This window comes from Manduca sexta, chromosome 18 (assembly GCF_014839805.1).
Source record: "Manduca sexta isolate Smith_Timp_Sample1 chromosome 18, JHU_Msex_v1.0, whole genome shotgun sequence".
NCBI lineage: Eukaryota > Metazoa > Arthropoda > Insecta > Lepidoptera > Sphingidae > Manduca > Manduca sexta.
This window is the reverse complement of record NC_051132.1, coordinates 6,912,252-6,934,988: the sequence shown is the minus strand read 5'-3', so window position 1 is coordinate 6,934,988 and position 22,737 is coordinate 6,912,252. Positions and strand designations below refer to the sequence as shown.

Sequence of the window (22,737 nt, the reverse complement as noted above, 5' to 3'; positions counted from 1 at the left end):
CGACTCACACGATAAGTTGCTCAGATCATCGGAGAACTTGAAATTGAAGATGCCTGTGCATGCTACTATATTTATGGAGAAATCCTTCACTGTTGTCGCTGTCAGGTTATGGAATGCCTTGCCAGTAGCAATAAGACGCGCTCAGTCACTATCAATTTTTAAAAGGATGGTAAAAGAGCATTTCCTTACCCTCTAAAATCTAATCGTATGGCATTGACTAGCACTTGTTACTTATCTATATGTGTAATTCATATTAAATATATGTATGTATGTATGTATGTATGTAGTCTATAAATTATTTGTGTTAGCGCATATGTATATTTATGTAGTATATTCTATATATTATCGTATCTAATTTTTCATATTACTATTATTATTGCTATTATTATTATTTATTTATTTATTTTTTATCTTTTTTACGTACGCCTTAAACTGCCCCTTTCGACTATTTTTATCATCTCCATCCAATGGTTGTCTGGTAGAGATCGCCTCGAACGATAAGACCGCCATTTGTACCATCAATGTATTCTTTTCCACCTTCTGTATACAATTTGTCTTCTTTATGTGTTTTTTTTTACATTTTTGGTGTACAAAAAAAATTTAAATAAATAAAATAAATAAATAAATTCGTTGCGTAGTTTTTGGGTTTATCGCGCTCAGATTAGGCAGAGAGATGTGACGAAAAACTTTATTTTATAATATATTTTTTTAAACTTTTTAAGCTGAACAATTCCATCAAAAATATTTGATGCGTAACTTTAACAGTTTACTCAGCGCACGCAACGGAAGCTTTCAAGAGGAATAGGTTTTTCATGTTTTGAAATATTTTTTTTGATTCCGGATGTCCTTACCAGTGTTTCAAGGGTAAGTAATAAATACAATAAATGATATTTACGTAATTGTTTTTTATTCAGAAAAAAATCAATGTGAAGAAATGTTAATCTATTTTAATTTTCTTCTCTTCAACTTCTACAAAATTTTCTGGTTCATAATCGGGATCCAGGGTTTTTGTTCTAATCATTTCTTTATAAATAAAAGCTGATTTTCTAGGTGTCCTTGTTTTTACGGGACTTGTAAAATCTACTTCATAAAGTCCAAACTTCTCTCTGGAAAGAAAAAACCGTTAATAAGGGAGTTAGTATGTAAGTATATAGTGTAAGTAAGTAATTTTTATTTATGATTCCTTTTACTATAATTGGTATGTAAGTAAGTACTTTTTACTTATGATTTATGTAGACGATCAATTTATGATACTTGATTTATAATTTGGATGAAAGGTGTTACGTACGTGTATCCGTGAGTCCATTCAAAATTATCCATCAAAGACCACACTGAGTATCCTTTCACATTGGACCCTTCATTCACCGCGTCCAGAAGCGCATTGAGATAGCTCCGAATGTAGTTAACTCGATCGTCATCGAGTAGTCCACCTGCAGTAGACCAACCATTTCCAGTAATGTACACCGACGGATTGTCGTAGAGTCTTTTGACTTCTTTTAACAGTTTGTATAATCCCCGTGGTACTTCCTGGGAAGGAAAATATGGTGGACCTGTACTATAACAATGCAAGACCATATGTCGAATGATTTTGGAGGCCTATTGTTAGATAGTCAGGCATAGGACTCTAAAATTATTCGAATGAAATGCTTCAATCGAAGTTCAAATTAGAACTCTAAGGTATCTAGGTACATCACAATATAGAAATAGTAAAAAATAAATTTGTGTAAGAATTTCTAGTCTGATAATTATATTTAATTGTTGTGTATTACGAAAAACGATGCAAACTTTTACGTTTTAACATATTGAATAACTATAAATCCTTATCAAAATATTGTACATACATAGATACTTACTGCCAACCAATTAGATTGTGATAGTGGCCATGATGGATCTTTAACAAAAACTGCACCCACATCATCACCAAACGAAGGCACGGCGTACAAACCATCTAATGATGCATCTCTATACGCCAATCTGCTTGTGTATGTGTTAATTCCGAGGAAATCTGCACTTCCCTGAATATGGGTCACTTCGTCATCCGACAGCTCCGGCAGACGAGACCTTGGATAGCCTTGTTCAGCACTTTTTAGTGCTACATTTCTTTTAACTTCCTTGGGGAAGTCGCCTAATTTGGAAAATATTGGATGCATGTATTGTCCCCACTGAAATGTATAAAATAACAAATTTATAACTGCAAAATAACATAGTATGTGAGTCGAGAAAGGCCAGACTGCAAAATGGAGCTCCATGGATTAAATTCTATAAAGCACAAACTTATTTACTAATTATACCTATATATAACTATAGGGGCCGTAGCCAAAATTATGTTCTACAATCGTTAACGCTAATAGGAAACAGATCTATAAAGTTATAGGTAACGATAAGTCTATCATTATCGGATATATCATTCTTACACATAACGTAAGCGTTAACGATTGTAGAGACATCTTGTCTACCGCCCTCATTCTTACTCACGTCGAACATCTTTGAATCCTCCGCGGCTAGATAATCATCAAGTGTTTCCGAAGCTGGCTCGAACCAAGTACAATAAACTGATATACCAATACTGCCATTTTGCAAACTTCTGTAGTGCTCGTCATACAAATGGTACACTTTAGCATGCGATAACAATACATTTTTAGTGCACATGTACTCTGCAATCCCTGTCATATTTAAAAATGGCGCTTTAAGATCTGACCCGTACCCTTCAAAGCATATATGTTTAGCCCCGTTTATAGTAATCCAGTGCTTCACTCTGTCACCAAACTTTTCGAACAAGACTTTCGCATAATCTCCGAACCAATCGATGATTGCAGGGTTCGTCCACCCGCCTAGATTCTGGAGATTTTGTGGCAAATCCCAGTGGTAGATTGTTACGAAAGGTTTTATATTGTTAGAAATCAGTTCATTTATCAAATTGTTGTAGTAATCGATGCCAGGTTGGTTGATTTTGTTCGCGAAACCGTTTGGGAGTATCCTGGGCCATGACACCGAGAATCTATAGAAGTCGAGCTTAAGCTCTTTAATAATTTCAACGTCTCTTTTGTATAAGTGGTAAGAGTCTGTTGCGACATCACCTGTTTTCCCGTCTTGTATGTAAGAAGGCTCTGTGTGTGTGGCTATGTCCCAAATCGAAAGTCCTTTACCTGAAAACATGTTTAAGATATCAGCTTTCTATAAATTTTATTGCAAAGAGCTTTGGAGAATAACATTAAATTAATGCAATTTTTAAAATCAACTAGGTATACTTATTACAATTGAATGACAGTCTTTCGTTGACACGTTCGTCTCGTAATATTGATGTAATGATTAACACGTAATAAAAATATTGTATTGTTACCATCTTCGTCCCATCCTCCTTCTATTTGGTAAGCTGCTGTTGAAGCACCAAATTCAAAGTTTTCAGGAAATTTTCTTATCTTGCCCTTACCTAGTGCCCCATTTTCGAAGACGAATAAAGCTAAACTGAAATTTAATTATATGATCATTTATTTAGTAATTGCTTTTTATATTTTTTTAAAATTTGTAAATCAGATTACTATGTGTCCGAAAAGTGCAGCAGTACAGGAAATACTTACCTACCTACGAATTAGAGCATCCATTATGATACAAGAATATAATGTAGTTAAGTTGGTGTTTTAGGTATATAGATTCTTTGTGTGGAGATTATGTAAGATAATAACACTGTTCCGGTATTGGCTCATACTTTTAATAAAACTGGCTATAAGATGGGTCTACCTTTTAAGGTAAAATAATGTACTTATGTATAAAAAGAGGATGGAAAAGAATAATCAATTAGATTTTAATATTATTGTATGGGTTGAATAAAATTAATTTATATTTACCTATGATTGAAGTTTATTTTTGAGATATAAAAGAAACTTACCAAACGCTTGTATAAAATGCGAACGCCATGAGCCAGCGATTAACTCAGAGTTTTGATGGAACTGATATCAATTTGCCAATCTTCAATGCGTGAGTTATTCTGCACTACTTATTAGGTACTCCTTTTTATTCAATGGCCAAAGTAATTTTAAATGCGCGAGTTAATCTGTATTCAATTATCCACCTTTATTTGTATATTTTTGTTTCCATGAATAAACAACTATTTTGAATTCTACGTTTTGCAAATTCGACTGACTACTAACTACTAATAAATTATAATTAGTGCGTGATCGGATCACTGCTATAAAGTACATATTATTAATATAAACTTTTTTATGTTTAAGTAATTGTTTCTATAGAAAATAATTAATAATGTCTGATTCACGTAGACTTATAAACATTACAATTTTGAATGGACTTGAAACCTTACTTAGCTTGAATTAGAACATTTTACTTAGGTACCTACCGCTCTAAACGATAGAAATATTATTACTGCATAAAATAAACTGGCCACATGGAGTACAGGGCATACGTACTAGCAGCGGTATGTCTTTATTGATTAAAAATCTTGTTCATGTTAAAGAAAATAAGCCATTGACCGGTGGCGAAAGGTGAAATTTTCCGGAAGGGACCCGACGCAACATATAGGTACTAAAATGCATAAATGCGGTCTGCAAATCGTTCTGATGATAAATAGGTTCTTCATAAACTCTACATAAAGGTAAGCCGATAGGAATCGTATTGTATGGAGCCTTTGCCACTGCCCAGTGCCCAATGGCAGTGAATACTAAAACAGTCAATACTAATTCTCTTTGTTTCTTATATATATAATAATTATACTTATCTATGTAAGTATTTTTATGCAAATAAATGATGAAGCAAACAAGCCCCTCGTTTCATGGTAAACGACACCACTACTTATACCTAAACGACAGGAAACCACACAACTGTGTAGATGCATTGCGTTCGTCATCCTTTGCTTGCGGATGCGCCCGCGTAAAAAGCTTTTTCCGTTACAAGTCCCTAAAACACAGCACAACGCCAGTGCCATCAATCGCCATTAAAAAAAAACATTAAAAATTCCGTAATTTTCCATGGGTACAATATAAGGTCAGGTGGGGCAAGTGCGCCGACGGGGTAAGTGCACCTACCCTAAAAAAATCGAGAACTATTGATGTTATACAATTACCGCAATCTTACATCTATGCTACTAACTGAAATACAGTTCGACTAAAAACATAAATGGCTATGTTCATTTTAATACGATTTATTCGCCATTTTATTTTAAGTGTCATTTAGACCTGTAAACCGAGATGACCCCGTGAAAGATAACATCAAATATTTCAAGATATTTAACATATTTCTGTAAACCAGTAAGGTGAATACATAGTTTAAACCTTTTATTTTAACTTCCTGCCTGAATTTTATTTATATATACTCAAATAAATGATTTTTTAGCAATGCGAAAAAATGTACCTAAAATTGTCAAGTAGGGCAAGTGCGCCACAGTTAATAGTCGTATGGCGCACTTGCCCCTGATCCATATATAACCAACCTTTTTTGAGAATAAGTTTTACTAATATGAATTATTATTATTAAAATGTTATACTTAACAGCAGATTTTTTGTACTCAAGGTATTTTGTTTTGAGCCGACTTAAATAAAAGGGCGTATTAGTTAATTCGTTTTTACAAAAGAAAAACTGAAATATCTTGGTCTAGAGCAACTTTACGTGAATAGGTTGCTGTTCGATCAGGCACGTTATCTGGATATAATGCAGCTAAAACATATCAAATGTCATAAGGCCAAATTCTAAGTAATTGAGTTATAACGCATTCAAAATTGTTAATTCCTAAATTTTTGTATGTTTCTTTTTAGTTTTTAGAAATAAAATGGATTTTATATTAGGGCTAACATTTTTTTAACAAACATATCCGCACACAAAACTCTAACATAGCAAAAAATTATATATCAATAAAAATTCTAAAATGTTTTCAAGCCCTGATTTACATATATATGGCGCACTTACCCCGAATTTGATTTGACAGCCATAGTTTGTTATAATATTGATTGATTAAAAATGATCCAAGAGCAATGCGTGTAAAACTTATTTCTCTATGGACTAAAGTGAGTGTTTTCTTTATAATGTTACATATTGGCGTTTTTTTTACACAGGCGCACTTACCCCATTTCCGGAGGCAAGTGCGCCTACTACCATTTATTTTTACTTTGAACAAAATATTATTAATTTATGGTCCGATTTCCTTGAATGGCTATAGGTTGTTATCACAAAATACCAAATATTCTTAAATTAATAAAATTACATTCTTAAGTCAGCACAAAAATAAATTATTTTGCATTGAATCCAGCTATGAAAATTTTATGGCGCACTTCCCCCGACTGACCTTACCCGGATTAAAAATGATCGAACTGTTAATCCAGGGGGGGGGGGGACGAACTACGTTTCAAATAGCGAAACCTCGTGAAACCCTATGTGAGACACAATTGTTACCCATCGACTATATTAAAGCCCATTTCGAATCATTACGAAAAAAAAACTGTTTATCCAGGATATGGTCTATCCGTGTGCTAAAATTTAATTCAAAACGTGTGGTTAATTCTGTCCCTATTCACTTCTAATAAACATACAAGCATTCAAACTTTCGCATATATGTTATATTTGTAAGAATTAAGGTATTATAATGGTAATCCAGAATATGGTGTGCCAAATCTCATTAAAAACGTGCAGTAATTTCTGTATTCAAACTAATAAACATGCAAGCATTCAAACTTTCGTATTTGTTATATTAGAAAGATTTACGATAAGCATGTTGCCTAAAACAACAGGTTTTAATACGATTACACAAACGTAGACAATAAACAAACATGAGTTGCAAAACCTGTATTCATTTATTATCTAAGTATATGTATTAACGTATTTGGATTGATGTGCAATCTTTGTAATTATTTATTAAGTGCATTTTGGTATAAATATTCCTATTGTAGTAGTATCTCAAAGTATCTACTAGTCATGAGGTGTTAAAACACGTAGTCAATCTAGAGGTGCATTTCATACATTGACAACATAATACGAGTACTTAATTTGTTTTAAAGAAATTGTCGCGATAGAAAACATAATTAAAAAAAAAATCAATTAAAAACTTAAAAAATAATAAACAATTAAATTTTAGGTAAAATTTCAATATATCAGAATGGCCCTGCAACCAAGAGTACAATTGATTATGGTAAAACTTAAAACAATCCATTTGAGACGTGCGTATCATCATCTCAAAGGTGTTATTGAAACAATGGATATTGTGTATTCACGCTGCGAGGGCATCATTCAAAATTGACCAACTGTATATAAACTTAAGTTACACCTTCCGTGAACCAGCATAGTCATAGGTAGTTTTATTTTTGCCGCATTGGTGCTGTCGTCGCGTTTGTTCCTTTTTATGCCGTTGCAATATTCGCCACAAAAAAATTGAAGTTCAACTTATTTCTTGTCATTAAAATTTAGTAGAAACAAAAATTTTGTTAATTATATTGCTTTTTAAGATGTTTTATGAGTGCGGTTGTATGGCGAGTGGGAAAATAAATCGCGTTAGAAGTTAAAAAAAGAAATAATAAATTATCAAAAAATGTCACAAAATAAATTACTTTTTTATTTATTTTTAAAGTAGGTACATAAGTTTGTACTATAAATATTATTACAAATAGTGAAAGGATCTAACATATTCAAATTTGAGGTAGATCTATGACTCGTATGTTTGAGGTTTGGTAATAATAATAAAATTGTCAACCTTAAAAAATACTAAATTGAAATAAAGAAAACAATTACTAAAATTCTGATACTTATATTTTGTTCCCGTACCTCTATATTATTTTGCGATACTTTACATGTTTATTTTTCCATGGTCTAATTTTGGTAAATGCCTGAAAATTATAAATTTATTCATTTATTAGCACCCTCACATTGTACATAATATAACAACTGTTCAGGTAATTAGATATATTTGCCAGTATTACAATTCGTCGTTGAACTAAAATCATACATAGGTATCCATTTTATATATTTTGATGAAACTTATTCTAAAATCTATAATAAAATAATTAAAATGCTCTACTTCAAGGTAAATTTATTTCAGAGTAAAATTATGAAATACCTGTGTAATTTATTTTCTTTGAACGGGTTGTCTTGTAATTTCTTGCGCGGTGAGTCGGCAATCCTAATAGAGCCACTTCTCTTTGAGTAATTTCCGTCCTGTCTCCTACTTTTATACCCTGTGAACATCATGTTAGGAACGATATTGTATACTTATACAGCTTACATTAAAACATTTACAAATATCATTTGTATAAAATCCGGAATCTAGGAAAATCACAGCCAGGAAATTTATAAATTACTTTTTTTGGTTATTATGCGAAAATTTACTATATAAGTCCCTCATTCGACCAAATATACTACAGCATTTATTACTACTCGTAAACGTCTCTACTCTCTACATATTGCCGGGCGTAACTGGACTACTCTACGGCAGTAAAAAACATTATAAAAATGCAACTATGCAATTATTAATATATTACATGTACGTACTCAAATAGGTACAATGCTACTTTCACTAAAAAATAATGTAATTTATTAACTATTTATATATTACACAAAATATCTTTTTGTTACTGACCCCTTCGTCTATGGCATTTAGCAGAAGTGGAAAAACGATCTTTATCATTCTCCTGGCGTTGCTGAAATAAGTAGGCTATTAGTTTTATATGTATTTTAATCTGGAATTGAAGCTTATAGGAAAGTATATTTTACCTGGCTTTGAGTAAGGACGTACATATGAGGCGTATAATACTTCGACGAAAATAATTCGTTGTAATATTTTTGAGACTGAAACATAGAATAGAGCAATAATCTCAAATATTGATGTCAATTTGAGGTCAATCTTAAAATGATAACAATAGATAATATTCTACCCACTTCCAAGAGATATCTTGACGGAGACATGACATCGTTTGCTCCTGAAAGCAATGCATTTTTTACAGATATTAGTTACCTATTACAAAACCAAACAATACATCAACAATTGGTCTTACCTGGAGGTATAAGCTGTGTCCGACTTCTAAACGTAACAATTCTGCCATCCGTAGTCATTCCCCTATTCCTTAACCGTTTTTTTACTTCTCTCATAACACAATCTCCTTTCTTCTTCTCCAAAGATATTTCTTTTTCTGCTTTCTTTTTCTCAACAATAGGACTCCACCAATCGTTCGTAATCGTGCTCACGTCACAAACCTTAGCTTTTTCAGTCAACGTTGATCGGTTTGTTTTTGTTACAACTCTTGTTTTAGTCTTTCTTTTATTCGTTTTTCTCTCTTCTCTGTAATTGAGTGTCGCGAGGCTAATTATTGTTGTGTCGGTTTTGGAACCATTACTTGCAAGAGAGGATTCACTTTTAAGACATGTTAGGCTTTCGTTTGTGAAACTATCGTTAACATCGTTCAATGATCCTGTAAAAGGCATTATAATTGCTGATTTCATTTATAACGGTTCGGTATTTTAGATTTCATTAACTCATTTATCTGACATGATTTTAAGAACCTTATTATCTATAATATGGTTTTTACCTATGTCACAATTATTAAAATATAAAACGAAAAAATTAGGTACTTAAAAAAAAAGTTTTATACCTGAACTTTCTTTATGAAAATCATAATCTTCTGTCGTTGCCTGAGGCACATGTCCTTGTTGCGAGTCTACGAGTTAAAAAAAATATGCTAGTTAACAAGAATATAGATATAAAATATTTTCTTTTGACAAACCTTCTGACTTTTCGTGTAGCATCCTTCTTTTATGTTCTGTAGCTGCATGATGTAATTCTGAAATTAAGTTTTATATAAAAATAGGGAACCATTCGACGTAATAATTACGATAAACACGGCGTTCCGGCCCTAAGATTATTAGTACTGAAGAAAAATTGCGACGTTTTTTTAAATGAATAAGGTTAAATTTCTATCCTCTAATCGCTTCCATCACTGATTTAATATTGTGGAATAGAAACGGCAGGATTTTCCTCATAATGTTTGTGTGGGTTATCCAAAATTCTATAGTTGCAAGTTAGTTTTAGCGATTGCATTTTTATGCAAAAAGTAAAAATATACATACCAAAAGAAAACATGGTCACAATGTTTGTTTGGCGCAAATGAAAATGTTGCATAAGTTATAGCGGGCGGGTGAGATAACAAATTATAATTTAAAGTCAATAATTCCATTAAGGAACACGATCATGAGCTTTAAGAACATTTATGCATGATTTCTTACCATTGCAGTGATGCCCTAACCAAGTGCCGACATCTCTGCTGGTAATGACACGCTGTGTAGCGCAAGTACACGTTTCATTCTCTTTACTCATGGCATCTGTAAAATGGTTTCCATTTCTATCATACTCGAAGCAATAAAACAATATAGACACCTATTATGTTTATGAGTGTCTTTGTGGTGTAGTTATATTACGTTTTTCGGTACGACTGCAGTACTTAGTTCGACCCGTTTGAGTTCAATCACCGGGACGGGCAAAGTGATATTGAGTCTTCCTACTCAGTGTCAGTGCGGACTCTGGAATTTGTGTCTGATATGTTTATAAGTTCGCCTCCTATCACATCATCGGGCGAAAGTGGGTATGCCAATTGCGCCTCTGCGTACTCTTTTGGGGATGAAAAACCCGAGTGTATTATATTTATATTATTTTTTAATGAAAAACGAAAATAAATTTGTAATTCTTAGACGTTACTTCAGAATGTATTGCGTCACTATCTACGCACCTTTGAATAAATATGTTCATTTTTAGTTTTGTATAAAATATTGTAAGTAGGTATTACAGTGACATTTAACATTATTAAGGCGATACCTCAAGGTCCATTTTCATACATTTTGTTTCATTCATAATCATGGATATTTCGGCCTTTAAAATTTAATATGACGAAATTTTAAAGGCCGAAATATCCATGATTATTAATTATTTTTACGTTTTTCTTTCAACTGCGAGAACTAATCACTAACTAGACGTGAATTTAAATTCTTTACTTGCCAATACTTGTTTAGTTACCCAGATTAAAGGTGAAACAAAATGTATGAAAATGGACCTTGAGGTATCGCCTTAAAACTAATAATTTTTGTGAAATGCTTAGCATTCCTTATTTTTAATCCCAATCAATATTTCTCATTATGGAAATACCAAAACAATCTACCAAAATCGAATTTCTCCTTTAATCCGGTCAATTACTTATGCAAATATTTATATTGGACCTGAATATAATCTACCGCGTTTCGTTTTCGTCGGATGCTATCCAAATAAAACTCAATGAGCGTATCTACCTAATTATAATGAAATTGGTTAGGAAATTGTTTGACCTCATAAGATCCTGCTATGAATAAAATTTGTTTAATCATATCTTTAATTTAGATTTGGAATTAAATAATGATTGTTCGTCCTATGAAGTCCTCGTTCCAGATGAACACAAATGGCGCAGCTGAGGTTTTATTTTTTTGTATACGGAATCGTGAGGGATCTTTATGCCTGACGGTAAGTGGATTGGGTCCAGATAGAATGTCGACTGACGAGAGATTATTTCATCTCGTCAGTCAACACAATTATGCCGGCCTATAGAAACCGGATATATACTATTATAACGCGGGCCATTATGGCGGGTTTCAACACCTTATGTACGGTGTTGAAATCGGCCGCTATCCAGGAGAATACAAAATATATCCTACTAATGTCCCGATACAACTATGTAGTCCAAGGTCCAAGAATTCGTCAGATATGCATTAGAATCTCCTATGATCAGTTATAATTAATGTTTCTATAAATATAGTTCAAGTCTATAATTTTATTATATAAATTCATATACTTAGCATATGCTGAATTATAAATAAATAAATATAATTCATTTTCACTGTGACATCATGCAGATTACGAATAGATATACATAAGTATTTTACTTATTTATCGCTTACCTTGCACAATTTCGCGCGGAGCCCATGCCGCTTGAGTGGTGTGGTCCTGAATTACTTTTACTTGGGTATGTTGGCAGGAGCTACAATGTAAATATAACATGAGTTAGGTACTGTAATAAATTGTTCTAATGCTTACTGAAAATCGGTGATGGTCTTTTCTATAACCACGTAAAGTTACGTACAAAGATTTCACTTTAGGCAGCACATTCACTCCTTTGTTGGCTGAAAAGAACAGTTATTTTATTTTTATACATAATATGTCGAAAAAAATCGCTTCTAGGAATCTGTTTAAGTAATGTATTGTAAATACTAAAGTTTATGAAAATTATTGGATGATAGAAGTAAACGCAGAAATAGCTGAACGAATTTAAATGAAATGATACATATAGGCTATCAGTAATATGCTCCCATAAGAAATGAGTCCTTTTAATCAGATTCTATAAATAGCTGGTGCTAGAATCGTACAGGTAACGCTATGAATCGATTCGCTACAGTTTTAGGTACTTCTGTAGCGAGAAAGGCTTTTCACGTGGCGAAATCGCGAGCAACGCCTAGTAATTGTATTTTCCGAGATATAGGAAATATGATAGTGAGTTATATATACCAAGTACCTTTGTTTTCTTTCCTAATTATGCAGGACGTTTCTTCCTCAGTTGAGCTTCCAAAAAGTGATGCGCATAAGTCTCTCATTAACTTCAATGGAGTCTTTAAACTAAAATATTTTTAAAGTAATTTATTTTAAGGTGTTCATTACTAAAATTTTCTAATCGTTTTTAATAATTATGTATCACACACAGTGATTAATGGATCTAATATGGAACTGAAATAGATGAAGCTTAGGTATATTTTTTTTATTATATGTTTAGATTTTTTAATTTCTTTATGTGGCTATATTAATGTTCCCGTATTTAATACCTCATAACATATTGTATACATATTTATCTCTTGCCGGTCGATATATTTTTGACCATCTCTTCCCTTACTTTTATCAGATGCAGCGAAACCAATTTGCCGTACACTCGATAAACTTTTTCTTTTGAAGGAAGAGGCGAATTTCTTTCCATATTTCACATGTTCTCCTATCAGTAAAACCTTTACTAATACAAAATTTCTGACCAATTTACATAATTCTAACAAAACTTTTAGAATGACATTACAATTTCCATATTTCCGACGTAATTTCTAGAATTGAGGTTTATATTACCGAGGCACGTTCTTTGATTTATCACAAACGCATTTTTTCTTTTTACTGTTTAAGGTATCCATTTCGCTAGTTTTCCTTGAAGTGTTACTGTCACAGGGTGCTGCAATAAATAATAATATGTGTGTAATAATACATATTAAATACGCGGCGATAGCCTAGTTGGGTATGGAACGGACTGTCGAAACGAGTGTCTGCAGGTTCAAAACCCAAGGGCACACATGTAAGATTTTTCTAAAATGATGATAATGAAATTGAAGTGTGTATTAATTGCGAATTATCACTTGCTTTAACAGTGAAAGAAAAAAATGTGAGGAAACCTACCTGAGAAACTCTCTATAGAAATTTTGAGGGTTTGTAAAGTCTACCAATCCGCACCAGGCCACTTTGGTGGACTAAGGCCTAATCCCTTTCAGTAGTAGAAGAGGCTCGTGTCCAGCAGTGGGACGGTATATAATACAGGGCTCATATTATTATTATTAAGTAAAGGGAAAAAAATACGATTACCCGGAAGGTTGCAGTCGTCATTATAAGATCCATCACCTTCACAATACGTAGCGGGATTTTCTTGATCGATAAGTGACTGCTAAAGTGTAAGTTAAATTTAAAAATTGTTTTTAATCCTTACTCTAAAGTTGAAATTGGATTAACTTTTGAAAATAATTGGTTGTAGAAATCCTTTACTAAGTGAGACACTTAATTTATCAGTTGTTTGATAAATTACCTACATGAGTGGCTCTAGCAAGGTGTTTTGGATATATTTTGGCGCTACATTCATAAATCTTACATTTGTTTTAATACAAAATTTCCTTCCAGTCTCTTCGAAGATGTCATTTATACTGCCAACATCATTATTAACAATGGAGCGGAAATAGTTGACTCGTCTTGTCGTACTTGAATTATTCTGACGCACTACAAAGTGAAAATTAATGCAATATACCAGCGTATTTAATGTTACGCTCTTAGCTAAAGTAAACGTTTATGATAAGATGATAGTACTTTTTAAAAGAATATACAAGTATTTTAACATTGAGTTATTAAATTAAACTTTACACTTATCTTCTTGAAAATAATTCCCAATAAGTTGTTGGGATCGTAGATGTAAAATAAAAAGTGTAAGTTTCGAACAACATAAATATGAATAAAAAGTATTTTTATTGATATTTTACACGCTCAAATATAAAGTTACTACTTACCGAAAACATTATTAACAATCGGAAAAGTAAAACCCGGATTTTTTATTATTTTAACATGTTCGTTATTCTTAGATAATTTTTGTCACAATAATAGCAGTAGTAAAGACATTTATTTGTTTTCATTTATTAATGCAATTTCATAATCAACCTGTATAATAGATTATTCTAAACATAAAAATGAGAATGGGTTCATTGTAACTAATGAATAATAAAGATGTTTTTACGGTTCATGAAGAATTGTGATTGAATAGATTAATAGTCACAGGTTAAAACTTACAAATTATTCTTCCAATTCGTTCACGGGAGACTTCTGCGGCCTTTACTAACTTTCGTGTTACATTCTTGGTCGATGGACCTTTTTGGAACTTCTGTGAAATTCTATTACGGAACCTTTCCAATGCCTTTTTTGTGATGTCTATTTCTGTAACAATATTATTCAGCCCTCTTTGAATGTCCAATTAAAAACGCGTATCGGAAGATTATGTCGTTTAATTTTGTTGTATGTGATTGACCACAATGCGTTAGTCGCGTGTTAGTCTTTCATTTCAGTAAAACGACACGGAGTACTGTCGAAATATTTTGACACATTTGAAGCATACTGTCCGCTTTTAAGAAATCTTCACAATATAGGTAAGGATAAGGATCCATACAGGTAAGATAAGGATTCATACAAATCAAGTAAGTAGTTATGTAAGTATTTTGTATCCTTTAGAATATGCAGTGGTCGTTATAAAAGAATTGATGAAATATTTAACATTTCATCAGCTTATAATAAATAGTTTTCAAACATCGTACTTGATTTACGGCGAATTTTCAGTTGATTATTATCAGGGTTCTCTTTTCTTGGAACATTAATTTTCAACATTCCAGAACTTGTACACTTCGCGATCTGTGATTTTCATTAAAAAATAGACTAAATTTACGTTTTCATTGTAACCATATAAGCTACGTGGTTCAAATCAGTATCTTTATGGGCATTAGGTACTTTTTTACGAGAAAGAAAACTCTACTATTGATGTTGAGAAAAACTCTAGATTACACTAACTTAATTTATTTTTGTCTATTTTTATGATAACTAAATAAATCTGCTTGATATGCAAAATTTTATTTACCTGGATTTTTGGCGGAGCTTCTTTAAGATCTAATGGACTTTCAAATGACAAATCTACTAAAGGTTTGCCTGTATTTTTGAAATTAACTTTTCTTTCTGGGACTTTAGAATCAATTTCATACTTTCTTTTAAACCACTCTTGATCGGAAAAGTAAACGGATATTCTAAACTTTCTTGCTTCTTCTTTATCTTTTTGGTCTAAGTCATCGTTTTGGTTGGCCCGGAAAAATCTAATTAATTTTTTGCGTCGTTTAAAATTTTTCTTTTCTTTGCTAATATCATTGTTATTATTAACATTTCGCAATGTACTAGCAGACTTAACCTGTAATTTCACATTACTCCAGCATGTAGAGCATATTGTTTTAAGACTTTTTAATTTCTTTATGTGTCCATATAATGTTCCCGTATTTAATTTATTGTGATTGTCTGTCTCCCTACATTTTCTGTTGTGTTTCTTCTCAGACTTCTTTTTATCTCCTTTCTTACGTTTCACTCTCTTAGAATTCTTCTTGCAATTTTCGAAACACAATGTATTCGTTAGATGCTTAACATCAATACAATCATCAGTGGTCTTTGTATTAATCATAACTATATTTATAAGTAAACATTTTGTAGATTTTGCTTTAACATAAATATTATAAGGGAAAGACTTGTAATTAATATTTATTTGGTTTAAAACGTCAAAATAGTGCCTATCATTTTTAAATATTTTGTTCATTTCATCCACTTCTAACATTGGATCAAATATAATATGATTTATACAATAATTATCTATTTCCGAGGTTATTTCGGCAAATAAATGGTCATCAAATTCTTTAGCGCGAGGATTATCGTAGCTATGTTCAATGTTACGAAATCTCGTAATTCTGTGCCTATTGTAAGGCAAGAGTGAAACTTCGTCTTCACGTTGCTTAGTTCTTGGAGCTACATTCTTCTGGTTTGTTGTTTTTAGATACTTTGTTATATTATTGTTTTCGTTGTAAAGTCTGCCAGGCTGTAACAGTTAATTTACATATTACACAACAACAAATCTAAAGGAGTAAAGAATCTACTTTTATAAATTACAAACAGATTTATTCCTCTCGGTATTGATTCTTGAATGTCCATTATCGTCATTTTCGTCTTCACTGTCACTGCTTTCTCCAGATGAACCTCTAGAAATTATAAAATTTCCAAATAATAAAGTAAAGACAGTTTTCTTCGAGGACACGGTTATTGATTAATTATAATATTCCAAAGAAGTTCGAACCCGCTTAGACTTGATTACGAAACAATAAAAAACGATTGATGTACGAATACATAGTTGAGCGATTTTGAGGAAATCTATTTTGCTTTAAACTACACGATTCTTAGTTATTTACATCATTCTGGTATTAACTAACCTTTCCAAACTGACGTCACTTAAATCCCCGTAGTCTTCTGGTGATAAACAAATGGTGCAAAGTTGGCCAATCTCGGCAAAACACGAACAGCAATATGTGCCAGGGCAGTCCTTACATTCACATCTATGAAAACAGTTCAAAAAGTTAAACGTACTTCATTTGTCTTATTTAAATATAATCTTAATAATAATAATATCTTTGTATCTGTTTTAGTAGCTTAACTCAAAGATAAACCTTATCATTTGTGTGTCAGGATCTGTTTTTAATTGTGTTGTACCACATAGTAAACATTTCTCTTCAAATCTTTTATCGAGGAGAGAACGGAGGCAATTAAATCTGAAAGTAAATTATCATGTTTTTTTTATCAGTAATATTAATTGCAGGTGACTCGTTTATTTCTAATTATATTCAATTATCGCATTAGCAGATTTATAAGTATCAGCGAATATACATATGTTATTATCCAAAACTTACCTAACAAAAATTACTTATTAGTAAGTAATTGTTGTAAAAACTTACGGCATGAGAGAAGTAAACCACATTCGAAATGTTAATTTAGTTTGCGCTCTATATTTATATTCTCTATGGAGTTTTCTTCGTGCAAATTTCATAAAACTACCTAAAATCGTTTAATCAACATTTATTACTATTTTTAGTTTAAAGGACGGATTAACAACAAATACAGTTTAATGTATAGGAGGTACTCCATAGAGAGAAGAATAAAGAATAATTTGTTGCAGTACACGTCATATATATACCTATAATATGTTTGAAAAAATTAACTGCTTGAAACATATATCACGTCCCAATGGCGATAACTAGTATCTAATACTTACCACGTGTCCGTAATATGTGATTATAAAGCCACACAGCTCTTTCTCGAGCTCTCTCTGGTCGATAATGGCTCATTATAACATGACGCAGTCGAAGTCCATATGGCTCGAATAAAGCAAAGAACCATAATAGAAATATAAGCACACCTACAAAGTAATATTTCTTTAATGCTAGTATTTTAAGTTATATGTATTACCTTTATTGCAAATGGGTATGGTCAGTTGCTACTTGCTGGCAATGTAATAGGAAAAAATTATCTAACTTAAGCTAATTATATTCATGTCTTTTTATTATTTAAATCATAAAAAAATACAGCACACAAGAAATTTTCTAGTTTTTTTTTCAGAACCTTTTTCATCAGCCCCTATTCTTACCCACTGCTAGATCCTAAGAACAGCATGTAAATACCTATACCCTATTCAGAACTTACCAGATTTCTTTGGATTTATCTTACCGTCGGTTTTTTGGCTCACAGATGCTAGTTTCAGGTTAGATTTATATATTTATAATTGCTATAATTTATCCTATTTAAGACATTTTTAGGACTATACGTAAAAGAATTTTAAAACAAACCCTGAAACTTACCAATTTGCGTATATCGTCGAAAATCAGGTGGTTTAGGATTTGGAAGACAAGACGCTGAAGAATCAGTATTGAATAGTGGTATTTCAAGAATACTAAGTGTGGATTTAAGAAATCTTCCAACAAGTCCAGCATCTGATACATCAAAGTAAGGTCTTGGCAATTCCGCTGAAATATGTATATTTTTTTTGCAAATGAAGATTGGGTCAAGAAATTGTTGCATAGGTTATTTATTTATTTAAAACAATATTAAAGGCAGCTACTGTAAAATGTTTTTTACCAGGCAATGGCGTCTGCAAACTTCCATGATATTTAATAGTCATGAGAACCCAGTATAAGCTGTAATCTGCCACCATATGGATCAATAACTTGAACGTTGTTATTGTCATGAATACGACAGAACGACTCCAATACGTTCTTTCCGACGTTAGTAATCGAAACGATGTTATCTGAATGTGTAATGATAAATTAATACATACCTGTATATTTTAAGAAACTAACACATTTTCAAACTGGGTGAGTTTGACGAGTAGATATACTACTTATATCCTACGGTATTGAAATTGGCCAATGCTACGAATTGGGTGAAGTTTTAGTACTTACTTAATTCGAATACTTAAAAATAATAAAATGTAAAAGACAGTATAAGTATAGTTTCATATCCAATGTGCTTTAGGCATTGCCTCTCCAGTACCTTGCATAACGAATTCAATTACCTTAGTTCACATGTTCACTTAGATAAGCTAGTAATAGTTTATAAACCAAGTGTAGATGTATTGACTATTAGACCGTTAATATTGGAGGTCCAAATATCACTTACATTGATGTATTTGGCTTTTTCTCTTCTATTTAGCGGTAATATTGTTTCTCTACCCTCTCTTAGCCTTTTCAAGTCTAAATCGCGGAGTTCTTTGGATACATAACGATTGTCAAACCGAGATCTTGTTTCGTACATGTGCTGATAATATTTCGCCCTAAAAATCACATTGGGATTAAAAGAAATTCATATGGAAATTTAATCCTGGCTAAATCCAGTAGGAGTTAATAATTTAAGTTTTGATTTACCGCCATTTTCAAAAAACGAATCCAAAAGGTTTTTTCGATATATCTCAATAATGTACCATTCAGAACAAAGATTTTTTTGCGTTCTTACCAATGAGTTTTTTTATTGGTTCATTCATGGAATCGGATTGAAGATCAAGATTAGGTTCGTTTATAAAAACGGCTGTTAATCAGCTATCAATGGACCAGTTTCTATTCTTCTTACCTATTCTATTCTAGTCTATTTTTCTTACCTAAATATAATAAGCAGCAGGAACAAACTTGTCACACAAGAGCTCCAAGACAACCAAGTAAGTAGCGGATCAGCCCGGTTCCTGATCTCTGTAACTATACCCGCTGCCACTTGACTAGTAGAGCCGCTGGTGTCGGCACTAAATGAGTAAGAATGATGTGTTCTCACTTCTACGTGCATCATCGCTTCGATTCGGTCAGAGAAATCTTTTAGTCCTAACGATAGAACACTTTTCATTAGCTTGATAACTATTGCTCGCTGCACAGCTTTGCGTGAAAGGGTTTAAGTGTATAAAAAACACAAGTATTTTACATTTGTGCGGGATAAAATGAAGCCTTATTCACTAAAATGATTGTACGTCCGTTGCTAATACTACTAAGGAAACAGAAGCTATTTGCATCCTAACTTCTACTTTTAAAGTTTAGATTAACAATACGTATTACTCTGGGATAGTGGTTACTATAGTGACAATTGTATAAATTATATGGTTTATAAAAATTATATCTTACTTCTCCGAACGGTGGCGAGAAAGCAATCGTCAACAAATTCGGAAACTCCGCAGAAAGCCTCGAAGGCCTTTGTATCAGCGCAGGCCTCGCGTGCCAGATTAGTTTTATCGCACAATTTAGACACAGCACCAAAGACTTCTTCGCAATATGCTATGCTATTCTTTAGTACTTGAGTGCAGAACTCGTGAGGGGTTCCCAGTTTTTTGTTGCAGTTTACCGCTATGGATTTCAACCATTCAAAATTCATTTGTATTGCGCTCACTGAAAATAAGTCAAATTAACACTTTAACAGAAAATAAACTGAGGCTGTTATTCTTAAAGAAATCTATAAATTTCCAAAGCATTCATAAATTAAATACCCACAGTAATACTAAAAAAGTAAACGTCTATTGATTGGTACCTACCGACTCTACTTTCTGATGCGGCGCCCTAAGCCTTGATGGCTGGATTCATAAGATAAACTTTAGATTATATTATATTCCTATCTAGTATCGAAGTAAATAAGTACTACCTTCTTTCTTTTCTTTCTACTACTACTTTCGAAGGCTCAATAATCATTCGGCTTCTTATTACCTACTTATAATAGCATTGAATAAAATTTCAATTTGCTGTTATTTAATTATCACAATAATCTGATAATTACAGTTTGTATCAAACTATTACCACTTCTGCAAGAGGTTATTAATAATGACAATAAACGTTTAATAACTGTATACAGTTATTATGAAATTTGCAAATTAACAGGTTAAGTATGTGGGAATCAACAAGACGTATGGCAATCGATACTTCAAGGATAATTGCAATGAAGTATCATTGGTGGAGTATCAGAATACTTAATAGAACATCGCAAAAACCCTTTTTTGGGCGTTTCATGAATACAATAAAATAAAGAGGTTAATGTATTAGGGACGAATAGAATTTCAAACTGTTTTCTTTAGCCGCTGCTCCTTTTTATAAATATAGATACAAGTACCTACCTTATGTTCTGACGAGAGTCATTAGACTTACAAATAGTTAGCTGTTCGTTTAAGTTCAAATCGTACGTACAAAACTGCTTCTTAAAGTGTGGTGAAGATATAAATAAATCATACCGACGCTCAGGATCAGCCTGTTAATCTTTATCATTATTTGCTTTAACTCAAGTGAAATTTTCTTAGTCTTCTCCATGATTTGTTTTACAGAATCCTTCAGGAAATTATGAGGTTTTTTTACCGATTCGTTCAGATTGTTTAGGCTTGTTTTTATTTGTTCCTATATAAAAATATTACAAATGTTGCTTACTGCTAGATACTTTTTAAGTAATAATTACATATTAGATAAATACATTAAAGAAAAATATTTATCTAGCATGTACCTGACTGCAAGCCATCGATTCTGAAAGTACTTCAGAGTTTTTCAAAGTGTTCGTTGCAGGACCAGTTAAAATTAAAATTAACGCATAGCAAGTCAGGGTATACCGACCAAATCGAGAGAAAAATTGTGGTACTAGTAAAAATATTAGGCACCTGAAAATTTTAATATATAGTAAGAATCTATAGATAATTGAATATTATACTAATATGTATATTGTATAACGTTTTGGTATCGCTGATAACTATGTCTAATTTTACATTCATTCTTTCATAGGATAGAAAAAGATGTGTTAAGTAAGACCCAGTTTTTATCGATTCAGGGACCTTACGCACGTGGCCCTTAGGGCAATGACAACCCTGGGTAGTAGGTAGGTATTAATATTATACATTTTGTAACTTAAGCTACATAATGTATTTTTGGAAATAAGATTGTAAAATATAATGAACCTACCTTATTCTGTAGCTAAAAGCTAGTCCCAAAGTCAAAAGTATCCCGATTATAAAACTCAGAACTGTGGCGTATACCACAGAAATTGATAGCTGGTACACAAAAAATATGAAGCATAGGTATGATAAGACATATCCTCCAATGAATCCGAATATTGCTTTCACCAGAATGTTAGTAAAAGTCTGCTTGGTTCTCAAATATATTATGAAATTCGATAGGCTGGACCCTTCTGGGTAAAGTTGACGAAATGTTTTCGAAATTCGTTTTTGTGTATCGAAACGGTAATGTCGCCATTTTTGCAGCACATTTTTTTTGGGTAGTTCAATATCCGCCATGGCAATTGAATTGATTTTCTCATTTTCATATTTGACGCGGTATTTTTCTACGATTCTCGCCTTCCACAATAAAGCGAAATGCGCCATGTTTAAGAAACCATGGAACCTGGAACAGAAATAAACAATTCTAGGTAGTATTTATAATTTCTCTAAAAACAAATCTATTGCAGCCAATGATATTCTCTTTGACATAAAATTGATTGATAAAATGATGGATACAGTATAGAAAATACATACGGCAACCAGTATCAAATAAAATCAATGATTAAAAATATTTATTTCCAATCATGAAGGTTACGCAGTAGGTAATGTTCATTGGGTTCGAGTTCATTGGCAAGTCGGTGTAGCTACAGTGTACGTTTTAGTGCCAATTTGCCATTCTGGCGGTGACTCCGAGTGGCGCGGCGAACGGATGCCAGGATGAAATGGGGCGAAATGTTCGCCTTAGTGGTGGTACCCAGCCGACCTGACGCATAGGTAACTGTGGATGTAGGCAGGAACCTATTAATCAGATTTAAAGGTTAACCGGTTCCCTTAATATATCTTTCATTTGGTTAACGTTTTTTCGAGTTAACCCTTAAACCAATAT

General features: G+C 32.4%; 2 protein-coding genes across 6 annotated transcripts; both read right to left on the bottom strand.

The window, feature by feature from the left end:
• Positions 1 to 885: 885 nt before the first annotated feature.
• LOC115449450 (myrosinase 1) lies at positions 886 to 4,045 on the bottom strand. Its single transcript, XM_030177282.2, has 6 exons — positions 3,887 to 4,045; positions 3,341 to 3,465; positions 2,476 to 3,146; positions 1,854 to 2,162; positions 1,289 to 1,527; positions 886 to 1,106 (listed from the first exon to the last, which is right to left on the bottom strand). Exons 1-6 carry the CDS (start codon positions 3,913 to 3,915, stop codon positions 938 to 940), a joined length of 1,542 nt encoding a protein of 513 aa, XP_030033142.2. The 5' UTR covers positions 3,916 to 4,045; the 3' UTR covers positions 886 to 937.
• On the bottom strand, positions 3,971 to 22,371 carry LOC115449449. Of its 5 annotated transcripts, XM_037439852.1 has the most exons (32): positions 21,817 to 22,371; positions 21,368 to 21,518; positions 21,105 to 21,264; positions 20,014 to 20,274; positions 19,506 to 19,719; positions 19,031 to 19,184; positions 18,491 to 18,659; positions 18,214 to 18,378; positions 17,631 to 17,774; positions 17,314 to 17,413; positions 17,029 to 17,130; positions 16,795 to 16,917; positions 16,482 to 16,566; positions 15,414 to 16,406; positions 15,097 to 15,190; positions 14,579 to 14,722; positions 13,893 to 14,017; positions 13,607 to 13,691; positions 13,109 to 13,208; positions 12,516 to 12,616; positions 12,087 to 12,126; positions 11,905 to 11,984; positions 10,210 to 10,305; positions 9,711 to 9,767; positions 9,579 to 9,644; positions 8,985 to 9,398; positions 8,869 to 8,909; positions 8,704 to 8,778; positions 8,570 to 8,630; positions 8,051 to 8,168; positions 7,759 to 7,820; positions 3,971 to 4,051 (listed from the first exon to the last, which is right to left on the bottom strand). In XM_037439852.1, exons 1-31 carry the CDS (start codon positions 22,233 to 22,235, stop codon positions 7,781 to 7,783), a joined length of 4,977 nt encoding a protein of 1,658 aa, XP_037295749.1. In that variant the 5' UTR covers positions 22,236 to 22,371; the 3' UTR covers positions 3,971 to 4,051; positions 7,759 to 7,780. The 5 variants fall into 5 exon arrangements, with proteins under 5 accessions (XP_037295749.1, XP_037295748.1, XP_037295751.1 ...); XM_037439851.1 differs by lacking the exon at positions 3,971 to 4,051 and having other exon boundaries at positions 7,726 to 7,820; XM_037439854.1 differs by lacking the exon at positions 3,971 to 4,051 and having other exon boundaries at positions 7,726 to 7,820; positions 13,613 to 13,691.
• Positions 22,372 to 22,737: the final 366 nt, after the last annotated feature.

What these genes read in the sequence shown, in the direction of transcription:
- LOC115449450 (XM_030177282.2), bottom strand. Translation starts at nt 3,915, where the DNA reads ATGGCGTTCGCATTTTATACAAGCGTTTG. An exon ending in AGGAGGATGGGACGAAGATG is followed by an intron (nt 3,147 to 3,340) that starts GTAACAATACAA and finishes ACATGTTTTCAG; the next exon opens with GTAAAGGACTTTCGATTTGG. An exon ending in GAATGGACTCACGGATACAC is followed by an intron (nt 1,107 to 1,288) that starts GTACGTAACACC and finishes TTTTCTTTCCAG; the next exon opens with AGAGAAGTTTGGACTTTATG.
- LOC115449449 (XM_037439852.1), bottom strand. Translation starts at nt 22,235, where the DNA reads ATGGCGCATTTCGCTTTATTGTGGAAGGCGAGAATCGTAGAAAAATAC. An exon ending in AAAAAGCCAAATACATCAAT is followed by an intron (nt 18,660 to 19,030) that starts GTAAGTGATATT and finishes TTACACATTCAG; the next exon opens with ATAACATCGTTTCGATTACT. An exon ending in ACGAATTGGAAGAATAATTT is followed by an intron (nt 14,018 to 14,578) that starts GTAAGTTTTAAC and finishes TTCACTTTGTAG; the next exon opens with TGCGTCAGAATAATTCAAGT.